Raw genomic sequence first — 16,197 nt, 5'->3', positions numbered from 1 at the left:
TTTTCATAATAGGATAGACTGAGAGAACGAGTGAGTTAGATGAGAATCAAATCCAAGACTTTATCTAAGAAAAGTAATACTTGTTCCTAACTGACTGAATCTCTTTTAACCCCATGTACTAATAATGGTCATCAAACTATTTGTAACCCTTGGGCTTACATGGGGCAAAGCCACTTATTGGGCCAAAAACTAACATTTTTGATGGATAATCAGATATTTCCTAATACACAAACTGTTATATAATGCCTCATATGTAGATTAAATAATACATCACATACATATTACATAAATACAAACTCCTAATTTGAGACCGTCTCATCGAAAATCAGTCTTTTAAAAGAGTATCTCTACTTAATAGGGTCTTGATCCAATATAGTTACCCGGTGGGTCATAATTACAAGTAATAAAAACACCACGACCATTATAACAAACAACCTTAGCACAACCAACTCTTCTAGAATTTCTCCAAACAATTTGGGTGTAATGTCCACAATCCTGTCCATAAGAACAAGAATTAGAGTAATAATTATAATACTTTCCCTCAGCAACCCAATATTGTACTGCAAAAGCTGGTGACCAATTATCACCGCTCCCCCAAAATATGTTCTCCCCATATGGTCCACTAGAGTGCCTTAGAGCACAGTCGTAACGCCGTTGGTTAGCCCACCATTGCGCGTACGCTGCTAGACGGTTGTCCCACGACAGAGGGGGCACTCTGACAGCGGCCCGAGCAGCATTTTGGCCGTTTAAGTATAGATAAATGTCGGTTGTTGGCTGCGCTGGAGGAAGATTTGGGGTACTATAGTAGGTTGTAGGAGTTGGGGAGTAACTATATGTTCTAGTTTCTGAAGCATAGGTGGTTGAGAGTAGTAAGAGAAAAAAGTAAAAGGTGGTTTGAGTCATTTTTGTTTAGGGTGTGTTTGGTTTTGGTTATGAGAAAAGAGGTTGGTTATGTTGCTTTATATAGGTAGAAAGCTTTTTTTTGGTTTAGAGTATCCCTATAAATTTACAGCAAAGTAGTGTCTTCTAATGAGATAGATTTACATAATGAGTCTAAATTTGAAAATGGTAATTATTATATGAGATGGTTTTATCAAGAGATATATCTTATACTTGCGCTAAATAGTCCGTTTAATATATATTATGAGAATATAAACTCCTTATTTGAGGTCGTCTTCACTGAAAAATGGTCTCTTATAAAAGTAGCTCGTTGAGTGTTTTAGTATTCAAAATGAATATTTTATTTAAGTTTATAAGACTATTTAGCCCAATTTAAAAGTGTCTTGATCAAGAATTTATGATAAATTTATCTCATTTACTTAGTAAATAAAGAGTGTTGCAAATGGGTTGATTAGCTTCATATGATTAAGGTCTTTGGTTTGGTAAAAACATATTTTCGTCAAAAAATATTTTTAAAAATTTTCATTCTTTAGTTCTATGATGACTTTAAAACCAAAAATGTTAGGTTAAAATGTGCTTTTAATCTCTTTGGATATTCAAAGAAAATAATTTTCTCCACATATTCATCTCCATATGTACCCAATTAGATTTAAGGGAAAATCTTGTTAGAGCTTGTACTTATTTAAACCGTAGTTCAGTTTATTTGATTAAAAATCTTAGGGAAATTTGCAAAGAAACACCTTTTAAAACCCCTTTTTTGTAAAGAAACACCTTTTATAATTTTTTTTTGTAAAAAAACACCTTTTAAGAGACTTTTTTTAAAAAAAACACCTTAAATCAGTTTCCGGTGACTTTTGTCAACTTTCCGGCGTTGACTATGCCAGTCAACGCCGGAAAGTTGACAAAAGTCACCGGCATCTGGTTTAAGGTGTTTTTCTTTAAAAAAAGTCTCTTAAAAGGTGTTTTTTTACAAAAAAAATTATAAAAGGTGTTTCTTTACAAAAAAATTTTTTTTTTTAAATTATTATTTTTTTTATTTTGTTATTATTATTATTATTATTATTATTATTATTATTATTATTATTATTATTATTATTATTATTATTATTTTTATTATTATTATTATTGTTAATTTTTTTTTAAAATTTTTTTTAAAATTTTTTTTTATATAATAATAAAAATAAAAATTTTTTTTAAAAATAATATTAATAATAAAAATAAAAATAAAAATAAAAATAAAAACAAAAATTTTAAAAATAGTTAAAAAAAATTAAAAAAAATTAATAATAATAAAAAAATAAAAAGTATAAAAAAATATAAAATAACAATAATAATAATTAAAAAAATAATAATAATAATAAAATTAAAAATAAATATAAAATTTAAAAAATATTTTTTTTAAAAAAAAGAAGAATAATAATAATAATAATAATAATAATAATAATAATAATAATAATAATAATAATAATAATTATTATTATTATTATTATTATTATTATTATTATTCTTTTTTTTTAAAAAAATATTTTAATTTTAATTTTATTTTTAATTTTATTATTATTATTATTATTTTTAATTATTATTATTGTTATTTTATATTTTTTTATACTTTTTATTTTTTTATTATTATTAATTTTTTTTAACTTTTTTTAAAATTTTTGTTTTTATTTTTATTTTTATTTTTATCATTAATATTATTTTTTGAAAAAAATTTTTATTTTTATTATTATATAAAAATTTTTTTTTTTTAAATTAATAATAATAATAATAATAATAATAATAATAATAATAATAATAATAATAATAAAAACAAAAATAAAAAAAATAATAATTTTTTAAAATTTTTTATTATTATTTAAAAGACACACCTTTTAAAACCCATTTTTTGTAAAGAAACACCTTTTATAATTTTTTTTGTAAAAAAACACCTTTTAAGAGACTTTTTTTTAAAAAAAAACACCTTAAATCAGTTTCCGGTGACTTTTGTCAACTTTCCGGCGTTGACTGGCATAGTCAACGCCGGAAAGTTGACAAAAGTCACCGGAAACTGATTTAAGGTATTTTTTTTTAAAAAAAGTCTCTTAAAAGGTGTTTTTTACAAAAAAAAAATTATAAAAGGTGTTTCTTTACAAAAAAGGGGTTTTAAAAGGTGTTTCTTTGCAAATTTTCCAAAATCTTATTAATATTAAATTGTGTAATATGTAAAACAGGAATTAAGAACAATAATTGATCATTGTTTAGCAAAATATGCAAAGGCGAGTGCTCCAAAATTCTTAAGATTAAGTCAGAAATTCACAACTTCTATTGTTATATATTCCGCTTTTATTTAGACTCAACACATAAGTATATCATGAATTTGTCGCTGCTTAAATTAATAGTTTTCTATAATTCTATCAAACTTTACATAAGGAAACCAACAATCATTTGCTTTTTCTATTAAAAAATAGTATTAATGAAAAATAAATTCTAAGAAAAATGTTTTTTCACCAAATCAACCTCCTCCCTAATTTAGATATGCTAATTTTATTGGTATAATCATGTGGGAGGTGGTAGCTAAAATTAGAAATCAAGTTCCATTAACAATTTATTCTTTGTGGGCAATTGTGGCTCTCTATATGATCCACAACTATAATACATAAACTTAATAGGTACCAATCATTAAAATTAACATCTATGCTGAGTTATTGGTTCATTTTGTGTCTTTCTAGTTATGTTTCATTGTTTTTATAGAAATTATAATATTTTTGTATTTTTTATTAAAGTGATGTTTGGACACGCGAATGTAAATATTTTGGTATGCTAAAATAAAAGGAATTATTACCAACTATTATTTTTATATATATCTTTTAAGTAGCATAAATTTTCTTCTTTTATTTCATAATATTTATTTTATATGAAATTTTAAAACTTTTATAATCATTTTCATTTACTTAGAGGCTCAATCTGAACCCAAATATATTTCTACTCAAAATTATCAATTATTAATGGAAAAAAATGTATAAACTACCAGTTCACTAATATTCACAAAAATAATAAGAATCAAAAGTTTCATTATCCAATCAGTCTAAATACGTACAAAGCTTACTAGTTGTCCAATATTTTTAAATGAATATTGAGTACTCCTCTATCTCATGAGATTGCTCTAGCAAAATGGCACAAATCCTAATAAAAATTAGAAAGTGAATAATTTTGTAGGATATTTATTTTTTTCTTTAGTATAATAATTATTTAATATAAAAAAAATTATCGATTTTAGTGGAATGGTGGAATTACAATGATCACTCTCAAAAATAATAATATATGGGGCAAAATCAAAGCCAGAACAAATTATATGTGGCCAAATATAAAATTTACTTTTTTTTTTGAGATGATATAAATTTACCTAAGATTTTTTAAATTTGAACTAAAAGTGAATGGTTATATTATTTTAGTTGTAGATTTGTGCATGCGTAGTTCTACTAATTCTGTAAGCATTGGATAGGATAGTGTAAAACAAGTACAATCCAATACTTAGTGCATCATATGGAATATCATTTGATTGCAATGTTTATAGAATTATGGCAGACACCTAAAAGGGGATTATTAGCCCATCCATATGGGAAGAATTAATCAACACATACATCAATTACCTTAATTAGTACCCCTCCAATTCAAAGTAAATATCTCATGTAAAATTTGCAAGAAAGGAGCCACAATTTAAAGATGTCTACATCTATCACAATAAAAAGCTTCTCAAATATACAAACTTAGAAGGACACTACAAAAAAATATCCACATGTACAAATTAAGGAGGGGATCACCACAAAAAGTGTCCATATGTGTAAAAAATCATTACTTAAAATAAAAATGAGATAATTAAAGAAAACAGACCTAAAAAAGGTATGAGATATTTACTCTAAATTGGAGGGAGTACTAATCATATATGTTGGGATATTTTAAAGGAGTACAATATCAATCAATTATGTAAATAAGATGGAGGGTCTTATTAATCGTAACTTATATATTCTCTACTATAAGGGTATAAGTTTATCATCTTCAATCTAATTTTCGTAAATCTTGTTTATGATTTTTATGAGCCAAATACACCAGATATGATGATGATGTAAATTAATATGAAGTTATTTTTAATAAAGTTATCTAGCTTGTTAATATTTTTAAAGTTAGTTACTTTAATCTTAGCATTGGCGAATCTGAATTACCACATAGATACCAATGTACGTGAACGTTAACAAACTTAGCTAGTATAATCACACAACTTTGTAGGAAAGTGCATAAATCAAGTTAATAATTATTCTTTAGGATATTTGTAATCTTTCTATTGTTACCTTATTTACGAATTGTTATTGTGTATAAATTAAAGATGTAACAGTCTATCAAAGTAATACAAATAGTATTTAAAAAGTGACTATACATGCAACATGAAATTGAATTTCACCTATATTACTTTGGTCTCTCTAATTATAGTTTCGTACTAGAGGTGTTTATTCGGGTTATAGGGTTGATTTAGGATAAGATGTTTCGGGTATTCTATCCATATTGGTTTTTAAATAATTATTAATTCATTTTTAAAGTTGGAACAAATCGACATTCAGTTACAATGTCAAATAAATATCGAATCATCAAGTCTAATTTAAACATCTCTAACTTTGTAAAAAAAAAATGTCAATGCAAAGGATAAATTGGTGACAGCTGATAATCAATTTTGTTTAACAATATGTCTTAGTGATAGAAGTCATAAAGGTGTATTTGACAAAGGATAATGTGCTTATTAATTCAAAAAGCTATTGGAAATATTTGAGAAGATGAAGAAACACTCACAAATTGAATTCATGAGTACTGCAACGACTTTTTTCCTTATCCCAATTGCCAAGTTGAACCATTTTCGCCGATGATTTTGCACGGCGTTGGACACCATTTGCATACCGTGATGAGGGCCAGGATTTGTGGTAGACTAGTAGGGAGTAGGGCATGCAATATTAAAATTAAAGGAACATTATCTAATTGACTTTTGATTTTGCTTCATCATATGGGATTGAATATTGTGTAAATATTTTTGTAAAATTCTAAAGAAGATAGTTATACTATTTCACTTCTTGACTATTTTAGTTGCATTACCTTTTCTTTTTGTTTTAGAAAATGTAATGAGATTGTTAATAGACTAAACTGACTAAATGTTTTCTTTCAGTATTTGTGGTAAGGCTGGGTTGATGATGGTCCTAACTAATTAAATTAATAATATTATAGCTACAAACACTGGCGGATGCACAATGGGGCATTCGGGCATGTTCTTCTAGGCGTTTTTTAAAAAAGAATTTCAAAGTATACTTTTCTATTGGTATGAGTAAAGTGTAAAATTAATGCTGAAGTATTTTGATGATAAATATTTCCTCATTTTAGTAGTTTTGTCTTATTTATTTATTTTGTCCTTTTTTTATTAGGTCAGTTGATATATTTCGGGCATTAGGTCTTGTATATTGTCTCACCGTGAGATGAGCCCATACAAGCAGCCTATTAGTACAAAAAACATTAAATAAAATAATGAAAACTAAATTCACACTTGTCTATGAAACAATTTTTTAAAAAATAATCTAAGCTGACCTAATTGAGGGCGTCTCACAGTGAGTCGACCTCAATAATGAACGTTCACTATTTATTTACAGCATACACATTATTTTTAGAGTATATTTAACTTTTTTTCTAGTTACATTATTTTGAATAAAGAGGAATGGATTTAATAAATAAGTTCAAATTGTTATCAATTCAGGTAATACGTATGATTAAGATAGATCTTAATTACTAGCATTCTTTTATTCGAAAACACTATTTAATTACAGGAAACTCTTTCAAGAATAAGATCATACGTGTCATTTTGCAGAAACAAAAAAATTAATTGTTAATTTTATAAACGAAACTCTACTGAAATTTCGTCCTTTAGTTAATACCCTCTGGAACTCCGAACTCTAAATCCGCCACTGACTACAAACTTTCAGCTTTAATGAAATAGCCTCACTTTTTCTTTAAAAGAAACATTTTAATTTTATAGATATTTTTATGAATTTTTTCCCAAAATAATGCCAAACACAAAAATATTTCCCAATATACATGAAAGGGAAAAATATTTCCCTGAATAATGTCCACGTAGGACAGCTAGGGGAATATTTTTTTTCTTTTTTTTTTTTATAAAACCGCTACCTCGAACAGCGGTTTGCATAGGAATTTTAACAAAATCGTTAGATGAAATAGCGATTTGCAGTACATGGATTTTTTTTTTTAAAAAAAAGGGTAAACCGCCACTTGAGATGGCGGTTTTGTTGCTGTACAAAAGGAAAACTACTGCCTCATTTTTCACTTCATCCTATTTTCTTCTCATTGCTGCCGGTTCTTAAAAAAAAAAAGAAATTTCTACACTCCTAAATTATTTCATATTCACAATTCCTCTCATTCAACTAAATTAATCAACTCCATTGTCATATTCTCCTTCGTTACTTGTTCATTATCATCCTCATTTAAGGTATGAATTTAACCCTAAATTTTTCAATTTGTAAATTGATTTTTTTGTTCATAATTGTTGTCATTTGAAGTTATAATAGATTGATTGCTTGAAACATTCTCTTGATTTCATGATTTAAGCTTACATTTTACACATTTGTAGTTGAATTTTATGATTTGTTTTGTATGCATATAAAGTGTTCAATGAAATGCTTCAATGAAAGTTTACTACTTTGTAGGGTTAGTTTAATGGATTTAGTATATATTCATGGTATTGTTAGCTTTATATTTGAATTGACCCTTCTAATAAATGTTGTAATACTTTAATTTTACACATTCTTGTGTACACATTTATACTTCCCTTACTCACAATGAACAATAAAGTGTATGTGAAATCACATGAAAAACATGTTTGTGTGTGTAGAATATGGATCATTATCCCGTTATAGTGTATTGGGGTGGGGAAGTAAGTTATACTGGATCCGATGTTGTGTATAATGGAGGATTGAATGCAGTGATGTTTATCCATCGTTAGAATACTACTTTTGAGGTGTTTCATAGCAAAGTCTATGATGTAATTGGTTGTGATCGCAACTCTTTTATATTAAAAATGGAGATGAAATATCCGGTGACTGGGAAAAATGTGTTAGTCCCGGTTAATAATGATGAAAGCATAAGTGCTCTTGCTTATGCGGCATCACAAGCCCCTGGAACGACAATGGGGGTTTATGTCGAAATGGTTGCAAATTTGGGTAATGCGAGGGAAGTCATGACTAGTATGAAACTTCCAGAATCAGGTTCTAGTGTACGCTATGATACATTCACAGAAATGTTAACTAACCCAAATTACGTTAATGAGCACTTAGATGAGTTTACTTCTCCAACTCATTCACGTGCCATTGGTTGTGGTGCAATGAACATCTTCTCCATGACCCACTTGGGTAGGCGTAATGCCAACGAGGTTGACTCTTTAGATCAGGAGGATGAGCATATTGATTCTAATTCAGATGAGGATGATGAAAAAAGAGAAGCTCTAGATGCAGCGATTAGAGATGGTGCTCCATCTCAAGACTGGCTTAGAATTGATGAGGTTGATCAAAGATTGATTGATGCATGGATGACCTGGAATGATGACAACTCCATGACTGAAAATGGTGACTTTAGGATAAGGCAAGAGTTTAGCTCCTTAGACCACCTTAAGAAGAATGTTAAAGCATGGGCGATATCTAACAATAGAAACTTTCGTGTAATTGAGTTGGAGCCTTCCAAGTATGTTATCCAATGTGCTAATGCGAAGGAGAAAGTTTTTTATGGAGGATGCGAGCTATCATGACAGCCACTGGCTCATTTAAGATTGTGCGATATAGAGGTAGTGGAATTAGCTGGTTTTAGTTACATTCATAGGTTGTTGGACGGGGGTCTGGAGCTCGATCGAGCTCTTATCACTGCATTAGTGGAGAGGTGGAGGCCGGAGACTCATACATTCCACCTTACGGTTAGCGAGACAACAATTACGTTACAAGATTTTGCAGTTATACTTGGACTTCTGATTGAAGGAGAAGCCATGATTGGTCATGGAGAGGGACATTGGCCAGCCTTAGTTCTTGAGCTGCTGGGGGTTTTCCTGAAAAACCCTTAAGACCCCACGGAAACGAAGATCATCACTGGATCCTCGTTGAAGTTGACTTGGCTTAGAGAACATTTCAGCGTTCTAGAAGACAATGCAGATGATATTACAGTCGAGAGCCATGCGTGCGCGTACATTTTGTACCTGTTTGGATGCATCTTGTTTCCAGACAAGAGCGGTGACTCGGTTCAGTCTAGTCCATATTGAGGACTTTTTTTTATTGTGTTAGCCAAATAGGAATTTTCAAGAATTTGAAATCGATATACTTGATTGAAAAACTGATTTCTTGTCGGCCGCTTATAGTAATAGTTCAATAAGGATATATAAGGATTTTGTTCTATAAATCGGTTAGAGCTTTGTTAGTGACTTTTAATAAATGTCGTCAATGATGATATATCTCCAATCGATTATAGATTTAAGTTCGATAAAAGTTTTGAGAGTATGCGTCCATGTTCTCCCTTCACTTTAAAAGACGACAACGGTACTGCTTAAAGGTATATTTTAATACTTTTTCATTGAAATTGATTGGTTTCTTAAACAATGTAGCTACGCTTTGGTTGAACATATAAATCTTTTGATACTTTTTCTTCCCTAACTATACATCTTCAGCCTTTAAATCCTTCAAACCTTTGTCACATGTTGACATTATAATATTTTAATTTGAGTTATCGCTAATAGAAGTAAATAAAACAACATTGTGAAATTTGATAGTATACCCACGCGGCCCCACAACTGGTTTAGACAAGAATGGGTATTCGAAAGCTCCATTGTAACAGGCTCAAATTTCTTAATCTTAATCTTCCGATTAATTATTCTGAAATTTTTTTTCGAATTCCTAATCCTTTGGTTATCTAATTCAAATCACCTTTAATTCCTAAACCTTATTCCGATTTTGTAATTTCTTCCAAATATTAAACTTAATATATATATATATATATATATCTATATATATATATATATATATATATATATATATATATATATATATATATATATATAGATATATATATATATATAGATATATATATAGATATATCTATATATATATATATATATATATATATATATATATATATATATATATATATATATATATATATATATATATATATATATATATATATATATATATATATATATATATATTCTTAAATTTCTTTATAAGCACTAAAATATTATTTTATTATTTTATACTACGAAAAGTTAAATTTTAATATTATATTTACGGTTTTATTAAAACGTTACGTTTCAATTTCGTTTCCTTAAATTAACTTTACTACTTATCATTTTAACCTTACAACTTTGATTTAATTATTTTATACCTAAAAATTAACTATATTTTTTTTATTAACTTTAAGAATAGTTTTAACCAAAATTTTCTAAGTAAACTATCATATTTTCATAATCAAACCTTAATCATACTTTCCCATTAATTAAAAACATTTCACTAGTATAGACTAGAACAAAAATTTGATGAACCAAAAAATCCTTTCTACATCAATCCATAATGTTCATCACTTACACAAGCTATCACCATTTCCTTACACAAGTTAACCTTCTTCTACACTCCAAACTCTTACACATCCACTTACACACTCCGACTCTTACACATTCACTTACACACTCTAAATCACTTACACAAGTTAACCTTCTTTTTCATACAATCTTATGAACTAAAAAGTTGCCCAAAACCCATTATAAATACCCCTCCTTAGCCATAAGATCACTCGCACCCCCATCATCAAATCTTTCTACCATTCTTTCTTATATCTTCACTTCATTAACATCTTACTAACTTTATACCCTTTTTATTAGTCGAAGAATCAAATGAAGATGGAGCTTGATCTTATTACTTCTTAAGCCAATAATCATCAACTTTTGAAAAGTCAAATATTATCTTTTGGAGCTTGGATATCATTTTCTTTTGGGTAATTGAAGATCTACTTCTTTGAAGCTTGGAGCCTTGAAGACTTTCTCTTTTGGACCTTATTTCTTTAAGTTCTTATTTTCCTATTATTATTCTCTTACTTGGTTTAGCACCACCTTTGGAGGAAAATGGTACTCATTTTCTTAACTCTCTCGTTATGTGATATTTATTTATGGTTACTCGATAATATAAAAGCATCATCAACATGATGTTATTTTAATCATTTAAAATTTACATGGTAATATTAAAGTCATATCCAATTTAGTGATATTTTCGTCAAAATAATAATACTTTTGGGACACTCGAAAAAAAGTCATATATATGGAAATTTTTGATTAATATGATAATATAGATATATATGAATTTTACTAGGTAAATAAACTTATGTCTTTAAAATGATTCCATATCATCTTGGTGTTTTGATAATTTTTTTTATTTTGGACTCAAGTAATTATAAAGAATTATTAATCGGTTTATCGGTAAAATAGTCAAACAAATTTGTTAAAATGCTTAGCGTTGTTTTTCTTGAAAACTCATTTCATTTAGATTTTGGACTCTTAATAACTTGTCGGAGTATGTTTTTTATAATTATGATAGATCCGTTTTACTATGTTATTGGTTATTTGATAAAATACGTTACTAAGTACTTAGAAATATTACCCTTGACTTTTATGATTATTTATGACATAATAATGACTTAGTTTAGCCTTAGGAATCTTAGTATAGCTACGAAAATTTGTTATTTAATTAATATTAATTTATTAGATACTAGTAATTTGTTTCTATTAAAAGGGTAGAATTGTCAAAATTTTGACTAGTGGAAGTTTGACTTATAAGAATGTAAATTATTTCGGTTTAGAGTCTTGTTTGATATTGCATGATATTGATTGTATGACTCTGATAGTAAGGTAACGTCGAACCATGGACCGGCATGTAAAATCCCGGCGTCTGTGTTAACCGGCATGTAAAATGCAGTGTCAGACAGGGGGTCCGAGAAAAACCCATCCTGTGAAGTCTCAAGCATGACAATATTGAGAGGAGTGACGACTCCCACCACAGTTAGGGTTTAGGACTACGGTCCTCACCTAACCAGACCCTTACATATATCAGTTGTCATTATTGTTGTGATCTTGTGATGTGCTATGATGGTAAAGTTATGAGGCTTAATTGAACTTGATTAATTAAGCATTAAGGTTACCAAATATTTAGTAGCAGTAATGAACTTCTGCAAGTATTGAGAATGTAACTTAATGGCTTAGTAAAGGTCAATAATGAGTAATAACCTTCTATATTGTGCTTGATGATTATTTTGTGAGCATGATTTAACTATCGCATCATAAGCTTGTTGAGAAAATTGTACTCGGCTTTATCGCTGACCGATTTAATCGGCTGTCATCCGTATTATGGATGATAGTATTTTGCAGGAAAATTTAGCTCAGGTTTCGATCCAGGCCGCAACTTTAATTATTCTATCGAGGACTTAGCTACATTGATTTTACTTGATGACTTTGATGACTATATTGTAATTATGTTTTTTTTTTATCGTATTTAAGCAAACCTTATTTTCTCAGTTGTAAGATTTTTTTTTTTTAACTTATGTTTTGAACGGTTTTAGTTAAATGGTTTTTAGCAATTTGGCGTTTTACACTTCCTCATTACTTATCTTAAGTATAATTATTAATGTTAATTATGTATCGAGCGTGTCGCTCCTGCTACATCCATACTATTGGTATATTCCATATCATATGGCCATATAGTCAAATAGGCGCAACCATTCATCAAATGAAAATTTTAGCAGCTAGTCTCTTGAGAGACGTATTTCAAGCCCAGTCCACTAAAAGATTATTGTCTACTTTATCGTATTCTTAATACCTACTTACTGTAACAACCTGACTTACCGTTGACTGAATAAACAGGGTCATCACGAGGTTAATTTCCCAAAAAACTTAAATTTCAATTCCAAAACTTGTGCAAAGGGGTCACCAGTTCTCTGACATAACTGTATCAGCTAATTTTCAATCCAAATATCTAACTAAAACACAAAGTAATCATAAAAGTCATTATAAAAATCCAACATAACCAATACAATCTAGTCCAATATACATTTACCAAAACCTAATACAAAGCTACAACTTCTCACGTACTCATCTCAATTTAACATCCATGTAACTCTAATTATCACCGCTAACCCATCGTTCCCGACTGGTTACGATCTGAAGACAGTCTAAAAGATGGAAATAACAGAGGGTCAGGTTAAACTGAATGAGAAGTAACAATCCAAAACAACAAAACACAGTAATTCAAAACATAGGTTTAAAAGCAATATCAGTTTCCTAAATCTATAAGCGCACAGGGAGTCTACTTGAGAAGAGCATCCATAGCTCTACTTTTAATATTTTAAATGTCTACTTACTTCATTCTTAATGAATATTTACAATATTTTAAAAAATATATAATGGGCTGACCCAATTAGAGATGGTCTCTCGAAGAAACCGTCTCTCACAAGAATTTGTGTAATTTAGATTTATCTACGCTCATATGTTTAATTGACATAATTTTAATATATTATTATATTATGTTGATAATAATAAAATAAAATATTAATATTAATTAAAGGTTCTAGCATTACTTTTTTTTTTTTAATCCAAATCTCTCCCTCCTCTTCTCACAAATATTATGCTTACCTCTCACTCTATTAAAAATTTAGTTTCATGTTAAAAAGTTTGCATCATAAAAAAAAGTTGTCATTTTGGTGAATGTTCATTGATCCATTTGGTTAATAGTACTAAATGGTGGTAATATGAATGATTTATAGTTTAAAATTTCATGAAAAGTTTCATATCATTCTCATGGTAATGAAACTTAAATAACAAAAAAGTTTTTAAATTTCTATTACCACTTAATACCACCTCTCCCAACGATAATGCATTAGAATGAATTTTATGAATAAAATGAGATTATTGAAGTTAGATAAGCATGACCATCAAGGTAGCCAAGAGATATTTCAACTAAAATTACACTATTTTTTCATTTTCATTACAACCATTTATTACTACCTACTAAACGAACCGTTAGTGCTATAATTGTTAGAAATTAAACTTAATTTCCGATTGGATTTGGTTATCCAATATTGAGAGACTACATCTTATCCTGATCATAGTGCTAGACTAATTTTAGTATGAATTAGAAGGCATCTTCTCAATAGGCAATTATAGGTGTTGACATGAAGTTGTAGAAATTTCCATCAAAATGTTGGAAGCATAGACCAATTGTACTCAAGATCTGATCTTCCTATCATTGATACAATTGTTTTGTGTTTTTTTGTGATTTATTAGTTTTTAAGTATTTAATTTTCATTATCAAAAATCTTTATTTAATATTTAATCGATAAATTATAATTTCTACACCAGATTCATCCAAGTATTTTTTTTCCTATGAACTCGACTCTTACATCCACTAAGCTACCTTAGTTTAGGAGTAAGAGAAATTATTTTTTAATTAGGACAAACGATCGAAAACGTCCTACCAATTAAGGACACAAACTTTCAAATTTTCAATTTTGTATATCACAAGGAATGCACTTAGCCTTTTTGACCATTATCTAAAAAGACCACATATACACATAAAACTTCAAAATAAACATTTTTCTTAGGAATCTCATAATGAGTGTGGGATCACATAACATAAATTCTTCTTCTTTCTCCACACTTGAATTCTCATTGTTCAATATATTATTTTTAGGTAATGATGACAACCAATCAACTTATCTCATACTACCATTTTATTATTTTGGTCTAAGAACCAACCCTTCTCTAATTGTTGTAAGGTTTTTCACTGAAAAACGATGCTATATTAGAATTCGAACAATGTGTTTTAAACTCCAATATTGCCAAGATCGAATGTATGAGGTTATAAGACAAACAAATTAAGCTATCAATGATATCGATGTTTGTAGGAGAAAGTAATGCAATAAAACGACACAAAAATTTAACGAGGTTCACCCAACTTAGGCTACGTCCTCCGGTATGTAGTATCTCTTATATTATCAAAAGAGTTCAAAGAACTCTCAAATATGGAGAATTACAATAGAGAAGAGATATAAGCTAGTGTTTGGCTTGGGGTGTATTTTTGTGGATGATTCTTTATGAGTGAATGAGAGCTCTCTATTTATAGGAGAGATCTCACTAAATAACATTAAGTACATTAAAACTACGAATTTGTGATAATGAAACATCCCCAAGTACTTGAAGAGTCAAAAACAACATCCTAGGAGTATTAGAGACTTCGCTCGACCAAAACAGGGGCTTGCTCGGTCGAGCGGTTTGGTCGAGCGGACTACAGGAAGTTTCTGGTTGCATTCTATATGCTCGCTCAACCCATTCTGAGCTCGCTCGGTCGAGCGAGCTGGTCGAGCTGCACTTCAGAAGGTTTCTGACAGTATTGCTCGACTTGCATAGTAGAGCATCTTGAATTAAACCTTTGCACTTCTTCATTAAGTCCCATAACTCCCATGAATAACTCATACTTCATTACCTCATTAATCCATACTCTTAATCACCATCATAAACCACAATCATCAAGACTCAACTTAATACACCTATATTAACATACTCATTGGATTCCAAACCCAAGAGCCACACATGAATGCACACACCAAATGTGCACTCAAGTCACACCATTCATAACATTCACAATTCACCAAATTTAGCATAGCCAATAATCCTTCTAAAAAATGTCATCACAATTTCTCAATAATGTTTATCTATAGATTTTAATTAAGGAAAATCTTATGCATTGGAGACTTTTAGACAACTTTTATATTTTTAGAATTTATAAACACCTAAAACCTTTATAAAAAAATCTAAGTGATGATATTTATTTAATTATTTTTAAAACTTTTGAGGAATATATCAAACAAAGTTTCTTAATATTTGTCGTATAAAGATAGTAGACAATCACTCATAAATTTTCAATACTTAAATGCAACATATCATTAATGGGATTATAGAAATATGCAAAGGTCATGACTTTTATTTGATTTCTTTTTTGTTTTGAAAATCAAAATAGTCATTGAATTTTTGAGGAAAATAGTCACACACTCAAATATGTCATAACAAATAAAAATTCCAAATCTAGAAATTGCTCTTCAACTTCCTAAAAATAACCTTTCCAAAAAGTCACAATCTTGCTCTTTCCCTACCAAATAGGATAAATAACAAGGAGCAATACAAATAAAATAATTAATAAATATAAT

The 16,197-nt window shown here is 28.8% G+C and overlaps 1 protein-coding gene across 1 annotated transcript; it reads right to left on the bottom strand.

Annotated features, from left to right (window-relative positions):
• LOC130814695 (pathogenesis-related protein PR-1-like) lies at positions 1-909 on the bottom strand. The gene has a single exon (XM_057680842.1). The coding sequence runs from the start codon at positions 901-903 to the stop codon at positions 352-354; it is 552 nt and encodes a 183-aa protein (XP_057536825.1). The 5' UTR covers positions 904-909; the 3' UTR covers positions 1-351.
• Positions 910-16,197: the final 15,288 nt, after the last annotated feature.

Source organism: Amaranthus tricolor, chromosome 6 (genome assembly GCF_026212465.1).
Source record: "Amaranthus tricolor cultivar Red isolate AtriRed21 chromosome 6, ASM2621246v1, whole genome shotgun sequence".
NCBI classification, from domain to species: Eukaryota; Viridiplantae; Streptophyta; class Magnoliopsida; order Caryophyllales; family Amaranthaceae; genus Amaranthus; species Amaranthus tricolor.
The sequence above is the reverse complement of the archived record's forward strand: the minus strand, read 5'-3'. Positions and strand labels throughout refer to the sequence as shown.

Coding starts and splice junctions, on each gene's coding strand:
- LOC130814695 (XM_057680842.1), bottom strand. CDS start 903: ATGACTCAAACCACCTTTTACTTTTTTCTCTTACTACTCTCAACCACC.